Source organism: Mastigoproctus giganteus, chromosome 14 (genome assembly GCF_048544385.1).
Source record: "Mastigoproctus giganteus isolate SK-2022 chromosome 14, ASM4854438v1, whole genome shotgun sequence".
Taxonomy (NCBI): domain Eukaryota; kingdom Metazoa; phylum Arthropoda; class Arachnida; order Uropygi; family Thelyphonidae; genus Mastigoproctus; species Mastigoproctus giganteus.
In genome coordinates this window covers 57,024,015-57,044,616 of record NC_143588.1, presented here as the reverse complement: position 1 = coordinate 57,044,616, position 20,602 = coordinate 57,024,015, and the positions used below count along the sequence as shown (strand labels likewise).

Here is a 20,602-nt window from a genome sequence, read left to right as displayed (position 1 = left end):
AGTCATGAGATAAAGGTTCCATTGGAGAAGAGACAATCACGAAGTTGTGATCTGAAGTGCCTAAAGGACCTCTCACTTCGACCATGTACTTAGAAGAGTTGTTTTTGAGAAAAAGATGAAGTGTATTGGCTGTATGATTAGGATTGTCCGGTATTATTGTAGGTAAATGAACAATCTGTGCAAGGTCATTAGTAATTGCAAAAGCCTCAGCATCACGACCAGTTGGGTCGGTGTGACTAGAAAACGGAAGCCAGCCGGAGTTGTGAACATTAAAATCACCAAGGAAGATTACCTCACTGTTAGGAAAGTTTGACTGGAGAAAGTCAAGTTGCAAAGAGAGGAAGTCAAAGAGCTCCAAGTGATTAGTGGAGTTGGGAGAACGGTAGAGACAACAGATGAATTTGACACAATGAGGTAGAGACATTTTAAGCCAGAGAAGAGAGAGAGAGAGAGAGAGGAGATTCCAAATTGCCAAGTCTCTGACAGGGAATATCAGAATGGACATATGCACAAGTACCATCTTTGAGGCGAAAGGAATCATACAGCGAATAATTTGGGCATCTGAGATGAGCAGTAGTTGAATCAACCGATAACTGAGATTCTGTCAGAAAAAGTACATGGGGTTTTGCACACTGCAAATGGAAATGGACATCGTTCAGATTAGAATTGAGACCACGTATATTTGTGAAATGAATTAGGAAGTGCTTGGGAGGTTTAGATCTTTTTGCAGATAACCTTGCTCTATTAGTTTGACAATTCATTGTGTATTCAATAGTAAGAAAAAGTGGGTGGGACATGGACCCTGTCCACCCTCAGGCTATCCGTATCGCTACTGGAGCATTTCGAACATCTCCTGTCCAGTGCTTATACGTCGAAGCAAACGAACCACCGTTATTCCTTCGATGTAAACAGTTGTCTTTAAACTATGCTTTAAAGTTGAAATTCCTGCCAGACCATCCTACGTGGACATCCGTTTTTGAGCCAAGTTGGGAAAACTTGTACAATATCCGTCAAACTGCCAACCGACCTTTTGGTATTGGTGTCCAAGAGCTACGCAGAGAGTTTAACATCATGGTAGACAAGGTTGCACAAACACCAAAAGAAACTCTTCCACCCTAGCATGCTCATACCCCATCGTGCGACTTTTCCCTTAAGAAATGGGTAAAGTCTGAGATTCCATCATCTGTCTACCAGCAGCTCTATTCTGCACACCGAGCTGAGCACTCTGACTTCCTGCCCGTTTGCACAGACGGCTCGAAGTCTGAATCGTGCATAGGATCTGCTGTTGTCTTTCTGGACACTATAATATCCCAGCAGATTCTTCCTGAATCCAGCGTATACACTGCAGAGATGCATGCTATAGAGTTAGCCTTGGATCACATTCAAACTTGTCAATGCCAAAGGTCAATAATATATTCTGATTCTTTGAGTGTATTACAGGCTTTATTATCTTTGAGGCACAACTCTCGTCCAGTTCTCTGTCGGGTTCAGCAGAAGATACATTCTCTTCACAAATACAAGTTTGATATCCGCTTCTGCTTTGATATCCAGTCAAAGCATTTGACTTGGACCTTTATTCTCATGGAGGTCAGAGTTCAAAATAGCTAACCAAGTTCCCTTAACAAAACTGTGTTGTGTATCCTTCAGAATTCCATCTCTATCTAAATATTCATGTATTGCACTTTTTATCTTTACCTCCTTGATTTTCCCACCACTGAAGTCAGACTGACTGGTCTGCAGTTACTAACTTCACTCTTTAGAACTGTCTTTATGTATTGGCACTTATCATTGGCAATCCAAAGAAATCTCTTCCAAGTTTAGTGATGTCCTCATAATTAACTTTAATTGTTCCATGCACACTTCTTCCCTCAAAGTGACTGGGTATATGCCATCAGTTCTGAGAGCCTTATTTGCCTTTACACTCAAAAGTTTTCAAATAAAAGGTCATTTATAATTTTAGTAGGGCCAGATTCATATTGCTCAGCCTCACTTACACAGTCTCTCCTCACTATGAAGGGTCTTTTGTCTCTAAAGCTCAATGTGAAATACCTCCTGTCCTGCAGCCAGCCTGTTTAATTCATTAGCTGGGTGACTTTTCCATATTAATTATGCAAGAATCTGATCTGATTTGTTTTCTTCTTTGCATTTGCATAATGAAAAACTCCTTATCTGTGTTCTTTGCTCTCCTAGTCAGTGAGTTCTCATGCTCAACCTTTGGGTCAACTTAGCCTTTTCTGTGGTACTATTACAGATCAACTTGTAGTTTTTATGTAGCCTTCAGTGCTTTTTATTGCTCTGTATCCTTTTGTCTTATCAACCCCTCTTGCTATATTTTTTAATGATATATATATATCATTAAAAAATTATGTGACTATTGGTCACATAATTGGTTTTAAGATTCCATAATTATAATGTATTTTTCACCATCTGCTATCTGCCCAGGTCATAGAAGTCATGTAATATCTTAAACTGTCACAGTCCCTTTCCTATAATTAAAACCCATGCCTTTACCTTTATCAAATGAAACCCCCTTCTTCATTTTTCAACTCAGGCTTCTATGATCACTTCATGCTGATGGTTCCTATATGATAAACTGTATGATGTCATCTGGTTTGTGGGTAATGGTCAGGTCTGGAATATTCTTACCCCTAGTATTTTTTCTAATGTGCTGATGCAAATAATAATTATCTGATTTTTTTAAAACTTTTGTCGCCCATTGTGAATTTCCCTCTCACTTGCTCATCAGTAAAGGGCAAATTGAAATTACCTATAATAAGACATTCACAATTGCTTATCCATTTCATCTCTTCAGAAGCTCTAATCTTATTCTGGTCTGTATCCGTATCCCCACTCTTGTTTTACCGTTGCATCCAACTACTTCACATCACACAAAATGTTTTGTTTGCCTGCATAAGTTCTGAATCCAGAGAGCTTTAGCTGGACTTAGTTGATTTTGATAAGAAACATGGCACCCACACCCCTTCTGTCTTGCCTGTCCTTAAATACATGATAAATATCATAGTGAAAGTCATCATTCCTATTCTTTGGAGACACCTTATTACGTCAGCATTAGTTGTCCTAATCAGAAGTTCAGATTCACTCATTTTATTAACAACTGCTGACATTAGCATTAGCAGAGGCATTTGATGCAAGAAAGCAAGCTTATGCAGCATCAGCCAAAAAAAAAAAAAATAATAAATAAATAAAAAATTACCACTTCCACTTCACCCCTCTGTTCGTTCGAAATACCTGTCCAGCTGAGCCTTAAACTTATTTAGGCTATCAACTTCCACGACAAGGGATGGAAGTCTATTCCACCAACCAAACCACCCGCTGGCAAAAGGCAAATTTCCTCACGTCTATCCTACATCTGTCTTTTCTCAATTTGAATTTATGCCCTCTCAGGTGATTATTCTGAGCAAGAGGAAGAATCCCATCAGCATTGAGCATGCTCAAACCATTCAAGGCTTTATACACCTCTATCAGATTACCTCACAAGTGCCTAGTCCCCAGACACTGTAATTTGCAAAACTTAAGCCTTTCTTCGTAAGAGCACCCCTTTGTTCCATTCACTAATCTTGTTGTCCTTCTCTGTACTCGTTCCAGCATCTCTACATCCTTCTTGAGGCCTCCAGACGTGTATACAGTACTGTAGGTGTGGTCTGACCATTGCCTTATACAAGGGAATAATTACCTCCTTGTCCCTGCTAGAAAAATTCCTATATATCATTGACAATACACCATGAACTACTCTTGCAGCCCGTCTGCACTCCTCAGAAAACTTCATATCTGCCTGCACAACCACCCCCAGGTCCCTTTCATTCTCTACCACTATCAGTGTAGTACCACAGAGTTGATACGTTGCTCTGGGGTTGCTGTTTCCCATATGTAGTACTTTACATTTGTCAATGTTAAACTTCATTTGCCACCTCTCAGCCCATCTGCTCAACCTTTCCAGATCCTGTTGCAGTAGCATAGTGTCAGTAGTGTCCTTGACAACCCTGCCAACCTTCGTATCGTCTGCAAACTTGGACATTAAGCTTGATATACCATCATCATTATCATTTATAAATGCAGAAAACAATAATGGACCCAATACTGAACCCTGAGGGACTCCACTAATAACATTAGTCCACGATGAGCAGTGTCCATTGATTACCACTCTCTGTCTTCTCCCCCTCAACCACCCCTTTATCCATAGCAGCAATTTGCCTCCAGTGCCACACTGCTCCAGTTTGTTCAGCAGTCTTCCATGTGCAACAGTATCAAAAGCCTTTCTAAGATCCAAGTATATAATATCAAAGTTTATTCCCTGCATCCAGTTCTTTTGTGACTGCATCATAGTATCCAACCAAATTGGTCAGGCAAGACTTCCCTTTAACAAAACGTGCTGTGTCAGAGCTATAACTGAATTCTTGTCAAGATGATCCTGCAGCGCTTCTTTAACCAGTGCTTCCATTAACTTTCCTGGAACAGAAGTTAAACTCACAGGTATATAACTACTTGTGTCAGCCTTTGATCCAACTTTGTGAATTGGGGTTACATTTCCACATCTCCAGTCTGTGGGTACCTCCCCTGAGTCCAAGGAAGCTCTCATAATTATGACTAACGGATTGATTACTTCCTTTGCTGCCTCCTTTAATATAACTGGATAGATCCCATCCACCCCAGGTGCCTTTCTTGTATTTATCTTCAACAATTTCTCCTCCACTTTACTCTCAGTTATTACAAGATTCTCTAGCTTACTGAAAGAGTTGGATACACCTCTGGCATTCCCCTCGCTGAATAACTCCTCATGTGTGAATGTCGATGCAAAATATTCATTCAGTTTGTTAGCTACCTGAGCAGGATCATCAACAGTTGACCCATCGATATCAAGTGGACCAATCTGATTCATCCCCTTCCTTCTAGAGTTTACATAAGTAAAGAACTCTTTGCTGTTTTTCTTTGCATCCCTTGCCAAAGATTTCTCGTAATTTGCCTGCCTAACCTCCTTTGTAACTTAGTTATAGATCAACTTGTATCTATCATAGGCTTCTGTGTCACGTGTTAATCTGTATGTATCCCATGCATTTGTCTTCTCTGCCATATGTCTCATTAGTTCATCTGACATCCATTTAGGCCTAAACCTTGAACAATATTTCTTAGTTGGTATGTAAAGCCTAGTAGCTTCCAAGTTCTTTGAATGCTTCCCATTTTGAATTTGCTGTTGGTAACATCACTGTAGACTAAGTGTTGATATATATTTTATTACTCAGATGCCAAGTTTTATAGGCTTATTTTCCTGGCATTAGCTTTCTATTTGTTTGAAACATCACTATCCTTGGCACTTCTTTCTAATATTGGCTTTTGTACCACTTTATTTACAAATGATTTGTTTGTGTATAAGAGTATTTACAGTGACAATTCCTGTATACCTGAAAGCAGTAATCATTGCTCGGAGGCTAAAAAAGGTTTCCCAAAACTCACAGGTCTGAGAGACTTGGTCTCATTGCACTGAAGAAATTTGTGGGCATGAATGGCAGTAATGACTTATTCTTGCAAGTTAATTATTATATTATTAATAATTATTATATTATTTCTCGAATTATTAGTAGATTACTATACTATTTCCTGAAACTTAAATTTGGATACAGCTTGCAGTTAAAATAAAAAGGAATACAGTTTTTACCTTCAGAACTCATAAAAATTCTCTTTCAATGCTAAAATGGTAGCCACTGATGTTTATAATTAAAAAAAAAAACTTTATTCTCTATATGACTGAAGCCAGGGGAGTTTACAAATTCGTGACTGCATATATGTTTACATGACTGCATATATGTTGAATTATTAAGAACAACCAAATTTTCAGTGCCACTGTCACAGTGGCCCATGCATTTTTCTAGTGTATGACCTGTTTACTTGTGGCTGTGCTTGCTAACCACTGGACCATAATCAGCTCAGTTGTAACTGTTTACCCTAGCTTTTTGGCCTAGCAACACTTTTTACAACTCATTATAGTAACCTTTTAAATCATAAAAGGATTTAAAAAAAGAATATGCAAAACTTTCTCTAAGCAACTTGTAGAAAAGTTTTCCCCAACCAAGTGACATTAAATTTTGACTTGCACACTTCTGTGGCATTGAAATTCTTTATTTAAAATATACTGCTTGATGGAATGCAGTAGTGGTGGCAAAATGTAAACATAAAGTAGGACCTTGATTTACTCTTTAACTTTTAAGGCACCTTTTAGAAACAGAAACTTTATTTAAATCTCTTTCTTTCCAAAACTTGATTCAAATTTCAAAGCATGTAACTTCATAAAAGAGACACTATCTTCCTACTCTTTTTTTTTTTTTCCAGTGTTCCATAACCTCCATAAACTTCCCATTCTGGTATGTAGCACTGACAACTAAATTGCTGCAGATATGGCAAACTGATGTATTCTTGTCAGTAGACATCTTTAAAAATATCTGAGCATGTATGAAGAAGAAAAATAAAGTGATAGCCAAACAAGTAGTAATGAAAGCATAAGCTATGACATGCTTGCACCTGATTTTATCATACTTTTAAAAATAGAATATAATATCAAATATGTATGCATTGAACCTTTAGTTTGCTTTTTTTTATAAATAACAAAATGGTCTACATTTCTCAGTAACTGGAATGCAAAAACAATCATTAGCATTAGTAGAGCCATATAATGCAAGAAAGCAAATGTATATACCATCAGTCAAATTAAAAAAAAAAAAAAACTCCCCATTTCACCCAACCATTCACTCCAAATGCTCGTCTAGTTCTGCCTTGAATTTATTCGGCCTCCTCTGCGACAGATGGAAGTTTGTTCCAACTATTCAACCACCTGCTGGCTAAAGGCAAATTTCCCCACATCTATTCTACAATTGTCTTTCCTCGTTTTGAATTTATATCCCCTCAGGTGAGTAATCTGAGCAGGAGGAAGAGCCCATCAGCATTGGGCTTGTTCAAACCATTCAAGGCCTTATACACCTCTATCAGATCACCTTGGAAGTGCCTAGTCACCAGATGCTGCAATTTGCAGAATTTAAGCCTTTCTTGGTAGCATCTCTTTGTTCCATTCACCAATCTCGTTGCCCTTGTCTATACTCGTTCCAACAGCTCTACATCCCTCTTAAAATGAGCCTTCCAGACTTGTATGCAGTATTCAAGGTGTGGCCTGACCATTGCCTTATACAAGAGGACAATCACCTCCTTAACCCTGCTAGCAAAATTCCTGTATATTATTGACAAGACACCATGAGCTATTCTTGCAGCCTGTTTGTACTGCTCAGAAAACTTCATATCTGACTGCACAATTACCCCCAGGTCCTTTTCATTCTTCATTACCCTGTGTGTAATACCACAGAGTTGGTACGTTACTCTGGGGTTACTGCTACCCATGTGCATTACTTTACATTTGTCAAAGTTAAACTTCAGTTGCCACGTCTTAGCCCATCTGATCAACTTTTTTAAATCCTGTTGCAGTAGTGTACTGTCATTAACAACCCTGCCAGCTTTCGGATCATCTGCAAACTTGGACATTAACTCTGATATACCTTCATCAATATCATTGATAAATACAGAAAACAACAATTTATGTCATTACTGTCTAAGCTCAACAGCAGTTGAAAACTGCTGGAAAAAGTGTATTGGAAAAGATGCAACCACTAATTGTGAGTCCATAACAGCATTGTGTATTAGTAGAATGTAAAGGGAATGAATTAGCAGCATTTTCAGAACAAGAACCAAAGGCTGCTTGTAGCATACTTGGTAGTAGTCTTGGAGCAAATGACCTGACTGCTTGGATTGAAGTGGATGTGGAAGCTCCAGTTGCACATTATCTGAGTAGGGAAGAAATCTCAACCTCTGTGAACAGTAGTAGTAGTAGTAGTGGCACTTGATGCAAGAAAGCAAGTGTAGGAGCTTATGCAGCATCAGCCAAAAAAAAAAAAATCACACCATACCCTCCAATTGCCTGTCCAGTTCCTCCTTAAATTTATTTAACCTATCAACTTCCACAACGACAGATGGAAGTTTGTTCCAGCAATTAACCACCCGCTGGCTAAAGGCAAATTTCCGCACATCTATTCTACATCTATCCTTTCTTAATTTGAACTTATGTCCCCGTAGGTTCGTATTCTGAACAAGTGGGAGGATCCCATCAGAATTCAGCATGCTCAACCCATTCAAGGCCTTATAGACCTCAATCAGATCACCGCGCAGGCGCCTAGTCTCCAGCCACTGCAATTTGCAGAACTTAAGCCTCTCTTGGTAAGAGGATCCCTTCATTCCCCTCACCAATCGTGTTGCTCTTCTCTGTACACGCTCAAGCAAATCTACATCCTTCCTAAAATGAGGCCTCCAGACCTGTACGCAGTACTCAAGGCGTGGCCTGACCATTGCCTTATACAGAGGGACAATCACCTCCTTTTCCCTGCTAGCAAAATTCCTATATATCATTGACAAAACCCCATGACCTGCCCTAGCAGCCTGTCTACATTGCTCAGAAAACTTCATATCTGACTGCACAATTACTCCCAGGTCTTTTTCATTTTCTACCACCTTAAGTGTAGTACCACACAGTTGGTACGTTTCTCTGGGGTTACTTCTACCCATATGCAGTACTTTGCATTTGTCAAGGTTAAACTTCAGTTGCCACTTCTTAGCCCATCTGCCCAAATTATCTAGATCCTGTTGCAGTAGCACACTGCCATTACTGTCATTAACAACCCTGCCAACCTTCGTGTCATCTGCAAACTTCGACATTAAGCCTGATATACCTTCATCAATATCATTGATAAATATACAAAACAACAGTGGACCCAACACCGAACCCTGTGGGACTCCACTAATAACATTAGTCCACGAAGAGCAGCACCCATTGATTACCACCCTCTGTCTTCTCCCACTTAACCATCCTTTTATCCATTGTAGCAACTTACCCTTAATACCATTCTGCTCCAATTTGTACAATAGTCTTCCATGCGCAACAGTGTCAAAAGCTTTCCTGAAATCCAAATATATGATATCAAAATTATTTTTTGCATCCAGTTCCTTTGTAACCACATCATAATATTCTATCAAATTTGTCAGACAAGACTTTCCCTTAACAAACCCATGCTGTGTCTGAATTATTGCTGCAGTCTTGTCTAGATGATCCTGCAATGCATCTTTAACCAGTGACTCCATTATTTTACCCGGAACAGAAGTTAAACTAACTGGTCTGTAATTATTCGTGTCACCCTTCGAACCTCCTTTGTGAATTGGGGATACATTTGCACATCTCCAGTCCGTGGGAACCTCCCCTGAATCCAAGGATGCTCTCATAATTATGGCTAAGGGTTTGCTTAGTTGCTTTGCCGCCTCCTTTAATATAACTGGATAGATCCCATCCGCCCCAGGTGCCTTTCTTATGTTTAACTTCAACAATTTCTCCTCCACTTTGCTCTCAGTTATTACAAAATCATTAAGCACACTGCTACAATTTGATAACCTTCTTCCATTTTCAAACTGTAATGATTCCTCACGTGTGAATGTAGATGCAAAATACTCATTCAGTTTGTTTGCTATCTGAGCAGGATCATCAACAGTCGAACCATCGATGTCAAGTGGACCAATCATATTCAGCCCCTTCCTTTTAGAGTTTATATAAGTAAAGAAATCCTTGCTGTTTTTCTTAGCATCTTTTGCCAAAGATTTCTCGTAATCCGCCTTTGCCTGCCGAACCTCCTTTGTGACCTGATTACAGACTAGCTTATATCTGCTACAGGCTTCTGCGTCGCCTAATAATTTATATGCATCCCATGCATTTTTCTTCTCTGTCACGAGTCTCATTAGTTCATTTGATAACCATTTAGGCCTAAACCTTGAACAATATTTCTTCATCGGTATGAAAAGTCTAGTAGCTTCCACGATTAATTCCTTGAATGCTTCCCACTTAGAATTTACTGTTTGTAACATCGTCAGTCGATCCCACTGTACAGAATTTAAAAACTGTCTGAGACCACTGTACTCCCCTTTACGGAAGCAAAAACCCTTTCCTTTACCCCTGACGGTAGTTACCTCTTTGAGTAAATCCCACTTCAGCACACTGTGATCACTGCCACCTAGTGGTTCCTTTATCTGCAAATTCTTAATACACGAATGATCACTGCTGATAACCAGATCAAGAGTATTACTTTCTCTGGTTGCCTCTCGAACATGCTGCTGCAGAAAACAATCATCTAATAAATCCACAAAAGTCTGACTAGTGTGTGAGTGACCAACCCACAAGTTCCAGTCAATATCTGGGAAGTTAAAATCCCCCATTATAAGACATTCTGATTTACTGGCCCACTCTATTTCTCTGTACAATTGTTCATTGTACTCATTCGAGTCATTAGGCCTATAACACACTCCTACTCTTATTTTTGCTTTTGCAGTGCTTATGTCACACCAAACTGACTCAACAGTGCACTGTCCATCTATATCAACTGGATGCACTTCTTTTGATTTTATGTTTTTCTTAATTAACAGCATAACACCTCCTCCCTTTCTGTCCTGTCTATCAGTGGGAAGACAATCAACAAACAGAAGGCTAGTGACATAGGATGTGACTCAGAAGATGATGTGGATTATTATTAGCCATATGGTGCAAAGAAGCCTGAGGCTTATGCTGCACCAGCCAAAAAAAAAAAAAAAAAAAAAAAAAATTCTGCATTACCCTGAGAGAGAGAGAGAGAGAGAGTCAGAAGTAGAAGGGAATCAGCAAGAAAGAGAAGACTGATGATATCCAGCTCTGGACCCTGGGTTTGCCAAGCCTATACTCACCAGATGTGAGCCCTTGGGATGACTCATGTAAGGAAAAACCACCAGACATTTGAAGTGCTTGAAAACATTAATGAGGTGATGGTGTGGTTAGTATGTCAGAGTGATAGTAAACATCTTCATTTATTTCATCTGACCACTATTAAGAATTATGTACTGAAAAAACAATTGTCATCAGCTCTGGCAAACTAAATTACATGACTATTTCGGAACTGATACATAAAATGTGAGTCCATAACAGCATTGTGTATTAGTAGAATGTAAAGGGAATGACCTAACCTTTAATATTTTGCCTTTTAATCTGTATACACATAAACATTAGTAGAGAAAATATTTATTTACTAAATAAAGTATTTATTTTAATAAAACTGGGTCAAAAATCATAAAATATTTTTGGGTATAACGCACTTCGCAAATGCAGGTATTAAAGTTGTTGCCTGACAACAACTTATCGTGACAAATTATCGTGTTGTATGGCCTTGGCACACAAACTTTTCTCATTCACAGTTCCATATTTGATGGTCCTATTTTATGTCATCCCAATCCTTATAATCTATACATGATATATTTATTTCCCAATAAGTTAAAATGTTATTACACTTTACAATATTTACAGAAACCTAGTTGGGATATTGGTCCCACTCTGTTCTGTTGCTGTGTTATAGTTTTGTTGAAGTTTAGATGAAAGAGTATTAATAAAAAATAACATGATTCTAGTTGAAATGAATAATTGAGAAGTTAAAAAAAAAAAGAAAGAAAAAAAGTACTCTTCAGCCAGAGATTGAATTGCAGTCAGTTTCATTTTTCTGTTTATATTTCACAGGAACATGGTGGAACAGACAGAGTATTATGTCATTACTGTCTAAAGGTGTATAAAATTAGATTATCAACAGTTGGTTTGGGATTTACACAAAACTTTTACAATCATATGTATAGACATCAGTTGAAATCTTCTACACGTAAATGTTCAACGTGTTGTCTTATCCTTCTTACACATCATGACTTAAAGAACCATCGACTGTGGGACCACCAGAGTATGAAATCAAAACAAGGTAAGATTTTATTTTACCATTTTTTAATTTGATTTAATTATAGAGTATTTGAACAAAGTAATTTATACAGGAACTTTATCATCAGTGATAAGGAGGTGACTATACTGTTATATAAGGCGCTGGTTAGCCCACATCTTGAGTACTGCACACAGGTCTGGAAGCCTCATTTTAGAAAGGTGTGGATCTGTTAGAATGAGTGCAGAGAAGAGTAACAAGATTATTGAAGGGAACAAAAAAAGTTACAATTACCAAGAAAGACTTCAGTTCTGCCAATTTCGGCATGTGGAAACTAGGCACAATGTGATGAGATCTGACTGAGGTATTTAAGTCTGTGAATGGATTGTGTTATCTAAATGCTGATTGCATTGTTACATTTGCTCAGACAACATACATTGAGGGGGGATAAAATAAAATTGGGGATGGATGATTGTATTGATGGTGGAACGGACAGAGTATTATGTCATTACTGTCTAAAGGTGTATAAAATTAATTATGAACAGTTGGTTTGGGATTTACACAAAACTTATACAATCGCATGTATAGACATCAGTTAATCTTCTATATGTTGTCTTATCCTTCTTACATATGACTTAAAAAACCAATTCAGATGCTATTTGCAGATGCTAATATGAAATCAAAAATGCACACAGAAATTTCCTTTTAGCTTGTGGTAAAAAAAAAAAAAATTGGACAGATTATTAGAGTGGATGGATAGGCGATGTGCAAAGGTTTTTTTTTTTTTGGCTGATTCGGTATAAACTTGCTTCTTTGCATCATTTGCCATTACTAATCGTAATATTCTGTGCAAGATAGCTTTAAATCAGTGAGGAAGGGGTATTCAAACCTCTATCTAGTACATTATATGGGCTGAGAAGATCAATGATATATATTGTTATTAGAACAATATTAGTTCAATGAGTTTAAAGCATGTATCTGAACAGATGCTCACTAACTCATGTACGTGTTTAGGCTGATTTTGAAGAAATAAGTGGAATTGCAGATGCTAATTCAGAAGAACGTGGCGTGGATTTTAGTATTGTTTGTGTAGTGCATGAAAGCCTGAAGCTTTTGCTGCTGCTGCAGCCAAAGAAAAACGTTCCTCTGTGTATATCCCTCTTCCTGTCGATACTGATAAGCAGGCCTTTGATTTTTAGCTCACTGCTAAAAGAAAATTTCCCACAATCCAGTCAATAATTCTCTCTCCTTAATTTGAATTTATGCATTCTGGTTCTGGCATTATTTAATGTTGTGAAAATTTCACTCTTATTTATTTTGCTATACACTCTCAGAGACTTATCAACTTTAATGAGAACCCCTCTAAGGTACCTAGTTACTGTGCTCTGCAGTCCACATATTTGAAATTTGTCCACATGTGGGTGCCTTTTATCCAGTCTTCCCAGATGTATGCCTTTCTTAGAACCTTTTCAACAATCTTTCCTGCAATTACTACATAAGGGCTAATCTTATTTGCTCTTTTTTTTTTTTCCCCCTTTATATTTACATATATATGAAACTAGAAGGTTGATGGGGTTTTTTTTTAAGGTTTAGTCTCCATATATGGACACAGTATTTCAAGTATGGCCTCATTATTGCCTGCCTTATTCAGTGGAATTATAATCTCCCTATCTAAGCAGTTTTTTAATAAAGAATTAGAGCACTGTGGGCTCTTCTTTCTTTCCTGCTGCACTGCACAGGAAAATGTCTGTCTGCATAAACACAAACTTCCTTTCTTTCTCTATTGTTTCTGACTTAATTCTGGCCATTGTACAAGTTATTTTTGGATTGTTGTTACAACCATCTAACAATATACAGTCTGATCTCTCTTTAACGAACTTCCATAGCGAATTTTTCTATTTAGTGAATTTTTTTGATTTCCCCTTGGTCATTACATTGAAAATAGTTTCCATATAACAAACTGATTTTGAGAGACCTGGGTCACCAGCACCTTATTCTTAATTAAGGTGGTGGCAGCTGGGTATACATTGTTTCCACCTCTTGCCTTTAGGCAATAGAGCTGATGCTGTAGAAAGCAGGAATTAAGAGTTAAAAGGATTAAGAATTAAAAGCTAAAACATCCCATAATTTAGTGGTTCCCATAAAACCTATACAGCTGCCTCTACTGTACCGAGAAGTCATGCTGGTCATCTGCTATCTGTGTCCACAGCCACTGGCAAAGAACAAGGCATATTCCTGACATGGACATTGGCTCTGGTCAACCTGTTTTCTACTGTAAGTACCCTGTTAGAGAATTAGGAGAAAGTGATTTTCCTTTATCCTGGAAATTCATCTATTGTTTCGCAGAAATGAGTCATCCACACTTTCATTAAATTTCACCTGTTTCTGTTTACATGATAGATACAAGTGGTCCCTAAATCAGTTTGGTTTTAGCTACTGTGCAAGTAACCTTACAATGTCTAAGAGGAAATCCATAAGTGCATTGAAAAAAAAAATGGAAATGCTTAATAGTGTGGATCGGAATCTTAATAGTGTTAAGTGGGGGGAAAAAATCGCTTTAAAATTTGGTATCCCTGCTAGTAGTGTGTGTCAACCATTCTGAAGAACCGTGTTTTGAACCTCAAACTGTTTGAGGAAATGGAACCCATTCGGAAGTGTGCGAAATTATGCCTATATGAAGATGTAGATGAAGCCATTTTTAAGTGGGTGAAGTTGATTTGAGACCAAAACATTCTGCTATCAGGGCCATTAATAAAAGCAAAGGCTATGGAGTACACATATTTTCTGGAGCACAAACCATTCCAAGCCAGTTCTGGTTACCTGGACAAATTTAAAAAGTGCCATGGCTTACTTGAAAAAGTTATTTCTGGTGAAAGTGGAGTTGTAATTGAAGAAGATTGTAACCATTGGAAAGAAACATTTTTGAAAAAAATTATGGAGGACTACAAGCCCAAAGACATAATCAGCATTGATGAAACAGGTCTATTTTTTAAATGTTTGCCAAACAAGACACTGGCTTTTAAAGATGATAAACGTATTGGTAACGAAAATAGTAAGGAGAAAATTAGTCTTGGTTGGTGCAAATATGGCTGGTAATGAAAAACTGAAGCTTTTGGCAGTAGGAAAAAGTAAACAACCCTGATGTTTTAAAGCTGTAAAGTCATTAGAGTTGGGCTACATCTACAACAAAAAATCTTGGATGACAAGCGAAATTTTTCAACAGTGGATTTTAAATTTCAATAGAAAGATTGTGTTGATTTCAACAGAAAAATTGCGTTGATTGTTGACAAACGCCCTGACCACCTTCACTCGGTAATTTCAAAACTTACAAGTGTGGAGCCTGTTTTCTTCCTTCTGAATACCTTGTCTAAACTGCAGCCAATGGACCAAGGCATTATGAAGCATTTGAAAATGCACTGTCAAAGGTGCATACTGAAAAAAATTATACTGAGAATAGAAACCAACCAACCTATAGATTCTGTTATAGATTTTCAGATGTGTATATCAGAGTTGACAAAAGTGTGGCGTCAAGATGTGATGGAAACAACGATTAAGAATTATTTTGCAAAAGTAGGTTTTGCTAAATTGCCAATTAACAGTAATGAGAGGGATGAACTATAACAAGAAATTGAGCAATCTTGGGAAGAACTCCAAGCGAGAGGTTTGATCGGTGGAGAAATTGTTCTTGACGAATTTTTAGGAGCATAATGATGTCATAGAAGCTGAATATCCGGTTTTGGAGAGTATTAAAAGAACTATTGACAATATTGATGTGAGTTGGATGAAAATGAGAACAACGAAGGCAATGAGGGTAATATTAAACTTTCCAAACACAAAATGTTGAGAGCATTTGAAAGTTTTCATTGAGGCCTTCAGTGTGAAGAAAATGTGCCAGAAAATATATTTGAGTGTTTAAACAAATTTTTATGAAACAGTGTACAACAAAAAGTAACCAAATATTTTATGAAATAATTCTTAAAAGTGTATTAACATATTGTGCGCATCATGTACGTAGTCATTACTTAATATGTATGTATTAATAAATTAATTGTTTTAAAATGTTAGAAAATTTATTTATTCACACTTATTTCTGATTTATTTCCCATCTTTTACTATATTTCTGCATGTTGAACAATGTGACGTTTTCAACAATGAAAAATACTACAGTATTTTTAATTTTTTCAAGCAAACGATCGATTTCGTTATATAGAGATCGACTGTATATTCTTAAACTTTCCACCAAGTAGGAGAAAGTGTTATCTTCATAATATCTGCAATCTTGCCTTTGTTAGTCTATAATTACCCATTTCATTCTTAGAATCACCTTTAATAATTACTGATACACTAGTAGGCTCCCAATCTAAAGAAATCTGAGTTTAATGATGCCCTCATATAACATTAATGGTTTCGGTCATTCTCCTGCTAGCTTGTTTAAAATAAATGGGTATATGCACTTGACTCTGGGCCTTTCGGGCTAAAATATTCTTCTAGTAAATAATCCTCTGCAATTTCTGTATCACTGATTTTACAGTGCTCGGGTTCACCGGCATAGCTCTCTCCCCAGACATTCACCAGTTAAGATTAATGCAGAATATCCATTCAATTAGCTACAGATACAGATTGACAATTCAGACTGAGTTATCAATGACCTTTCCTTTAATTAGTACATAAAGAGCAAATCTCATTTGCTGTTTTCTTCTTCATATTTACATATATGTAAAACTCCTTGTTCTTTTTCCTTTCCAGTGTAGCTAGTGATTTATCATACTCAACCTTTGCCAGTCTTGCCATTTCTGTGGTACTGTTAGAATGTATAGGTGTCTGCAGTTCCACCCAGATATGACAGGAGAGATTATATGCTGAAAGCATTGAAGATTAACTTAAGACCTAAGCGACTCTGGAAGGCTTTCGGGAGGAAAATTTTTAACAGCATACCAGAACTTGTAGAAGGAATCTATTTTGTATCGACAGCATTCATTTGAACAAAGGTACAGCAATGAGCAAAGGTACAGCATTTGAACAAAGGTACAGCAAGAGATTCTGCAGGGAAACTGCTAGTTAGTATTACTAGGCAAATGATGCAACAAAGCAAGCTTAGAGAGCATCAGCAAAAAAAAAAAAAAAAACCTACCCACCTCACCCCTCCATTCCCTCCAAGAATTTTTCTAGTTCTTCCTTGAAGATATTCAAACTACCCACTTCCACAATAAAATATAAAGTTTTTATATAATTTCCAATAATCAACCATACTTCCTCGGTTTGAATTTATGACCCGTCATGTGTATAGTCTCAGCAAGAGGAAGAATGCTATCAACATTCAACTCTGTAATTTGCAGAACTGAAGCCTTTCTTGGTATCGTTGCCATCTTTGCTTGCTTCCAGCAGATCTACATTCTTCCTAAAATGAAATGAGGGTTTCCAGACCTCTATACAGTACTCAAGATGTGGCTTAACCGGCTTTGTACAAAAGGATAATAATCTCCTTATTCCTGCTGGCAAAGTTTCTGTATATAATTGAAAAAACCAAATGAGCTGTCCTGGCAGTCTGTCTGCACTGCTCACAGAACTTCATATCTGACTGCACAATTATCCCCCCACCCCACTCCAGGTCTTTTCATTTTCCACTATGCTGAATGTAGGACCACCCAGATGGTATGTTAATTTGGGATTACAGGCACTCCTATACTTACGTACAAATGACTTACATACAACTCGCAGATACGTACAAGGCACAAAGCTGTTGCTATGTTCGGTTATAAAAATCAATTTTGAACCCCTTCGTGATATATTTCTAAAGCAGATTTCTGGATATCACTACCATAAAACAATAAAAACAATTTGCACTTTCCAGTTTATTGGGCTTTTCTGTTAGTGCAATCTATTAAAAAAGGGTAGTAAACTCAATCTTATTGCACTTGTGACGATACCAATAGCCAGAATTTTATGTTATTATAGTGAAATGCACTTCCCCTCCACTGAAATCTTCAATCATATAAAAAACATAAATAAATTTTCAGAATCTTTTCTTCATTCCTATTTTTGGAATTTTGCAATAAAGTTGTTACTCCGTATCTCATTTGCTCATGCAGGTAGTTCCCGACTTTATGAGTTAATTCATTCCTAGCGTGCGCTTGTAAAGCGGGAATATATTTCCCATATACATAATGTTAAAAATAGGGGTTACGTTCTCAAAAATGAAATCAGATAACTAATTAGTTTGTTTAAACAATGATTGCTTTACCCAAAAAAATGAAAACGTAGCTTGTAAAATCAAGCAAATTATAATAATGAATTATTTATGACTTACAAACGTTTATTCTTCATCATCATCGACTAAATGTATACTCGTTGATCACTCATTATTGGCTCAGCACTCATTGGTTTGTTGCAGAAGGAGTGGTCTTGTTCAGAAATGCTTCAAGAGGCTTTTGTTTCCAAAATAATCTTCTCTTTTCTTCATAAATTTCAATAGCATGCATAAGCGTTTTTTACCGGAACGCACACATTTCAACTAACACAATTTGTGCTGAGTAACGAGTTTACAAAGCTTTAACTAAAAGGAATGAAGAGAAGATTCTGAAAATTTATTTATATTTTTTATGTGATTGAAGATTTCATTAAAGGGGAACCACATTTTACCATAATAATGTAAAAAACCATACAATTCCAGCTGTCGGTATTTTTGCAAATGCAATAACATGAGTTTACTACCCGTTTATAATTGCTTCATTAATAGAAAAGCCCAATAAGCTGGAAAGTGCAAATTGTTTTTATTGTTTTATGGCAGTGACCTCCAGAAAAATATCACAAAGGTGTTCAAAATTGATTCTTATAATGGAATATATGATAACGATGAAATTGTAGTGCATTTTAATGATCTGAATTGGGATTCAAGTCAAGTGGCCCTAATTTCGGCGAAGTTCAGACAGTCTGTGACAGCCAAATTCTCTGCTTGCACATTCACGATGGTGCAACTGTTAGCAATCCTGGGTATAACCTCCCTGCACAAGCATACTGTGGGTGACCACCCAGGTGTGAACCAACGTAAGTAGGGATCAAGGTGTGGCACCCACACCACATGGAGGAATCCGCCCCACTGTGTTACCAGGCAATACTAGGTGGTAGATGACTCTCATCAACCGGTGCAATACCGCTTTGCTTATTGGAGGCATGAAGTGGTGGAACCCATGTTTAGTCTCCAGAGCTAAGTTCCGGTAACCCATCCCCATCTCTTCCATCATGCAGTATGACTGATGACTTTGAGGTCATGATGAACATCATAGCGAGATCCAATCTTCCTTATATTCGAGGGTACAGCTCTAAAATGGTGTTCGCAGGCCAGACGCTAGTTAGTACACTGAACCGAACCTATTAGTAACTGTTCAGGAGGCTTCTGGATCAGCTAGTGTATAATCTTGCTACCTCTACTCTGCCAGATAGTGACTGGAGTGAGTCAGAGTAGTGTGTATGCGGGGGACATTTTCAAGGCGACGTTATGTCAAGGATCTGGGTATATTCTTACCATGTGTATGCCATATCCAAAAATTTCATTACTTCATACAGCATGTCCCACCCACTTTTTCTTACTATTCAATACACCATGAATTGTCAAACTAATACAGCAAGCTTATCTGCGAAAAGATCTAAACCTCCCAAACACTTCCTAATTTATTTCACAAATATACGTGGTCCCAATTCTAATTTCGACGATGTCCATTTCCACTTGCAATCTGCCCAACCCCATGTACTTTTTCTGAAAGAATCTCAGTTATCAGTTGATTCAACTACTGCTCATCTCAGATGCCCAAATTATTCGCTTTATGATTCCTTTCGCCTCAAAGGTGGTACTTGTGCATATGTCTGTTCTGATATTACCTGTTAGAGACTTGGTAATTTGGAATCTCCTCTTTTTGATCTTCTCTGGTTTAAATTTCTCTACCTCATTCTGTCAAATTCATCTGTTGTCTCTACCGTTCTCCCAACTCTGCTAATCACTTCAAGCTCTTTGACTTCCTCTCTTTGCTGCAACTTGACTTTCTCCAGTCCAACTTTCCTAACAGTGAGGTAATTTTCCTTGGTTATTTTAATGTTCACAACTCCATCTGGTCGAGATGCTGATGCTTTTGCAATTACTAATGACCTTGCACAGATTGTTCATTTGCCTACAAGAATACCGGACAATCCTAACCATACAGCCAATACGCTTGATCTTTTTTTCACAAACAACTCTTCTAAGTACACGGTCAAAGTGAGTGGTCCGTTAGGCACCTCAGATCACAACTTGGTGATTGTGTCTTCTCAAGTGGAGCCTTTATCTCATGGCTATTCCCAACCTCGTATTGTTTGGCATTACAAGAATACAAAATGGGATGACCTGCGAGATTTCTTTTCTTCTTTTACTTGGTTGGATTACTGTTTCAAAACTTCTGATGTCAACTTTTGCTCAGATTGTGTTAGTGAAATTATTCTTGTAGGAATGGAATCCTATATTCCACACTCCATTTTAAAATCTTGTCGTCCTTTATCTAAACCTTGGTTTTCCAATAAATGTGCTAAGGTTGTTCAAGAGAAGAACGTTGCATATTGTAATTGGCTTGTTTCCAATTTTTCAGTTTCATTTTCTTAATACACCAAAGCTCCCAACAATTATAAAGCAATTATTAATCAGTCCAAACTAGATTTTGAACAGGCTAAGAGTAGAAAACCTGCTCCTTGCACGAGGCGCCTCCGTAGCCAGGTGGAAGGGAGCAGCAGTGCGTAGCACACTCTTCTTGATTAGACAGGGGTTCGAG

At 37.6% G+C, this 20,602-nt stretch overlaps 1 protein-coding gene across 2 annotated transcripts in view; it reads left to right on the top strand.

Annotated features, from left to right (window-relative positions):
* Positions 1 to 20,602, top strand: part of row (zinc finger domain-containing protein relative of woc) — a 287,029-nt gene that overhangs the window by 179,159 nt on the left and 87,268 nt on the right. For both annotated transcript variants that reach the window (XM_090389220.1, XM_090389221.1), the window contains exon 13: positions 11,627 to 11,855. In XM_090389220.1, the coding sequence (XP_090245346.1) occupies positions 11,627 to 11,855 (229 nt within the window). The remainder of the gene's footprint in view (positions 1 to 11,626; positions 11,856 to 20,602) is intronic.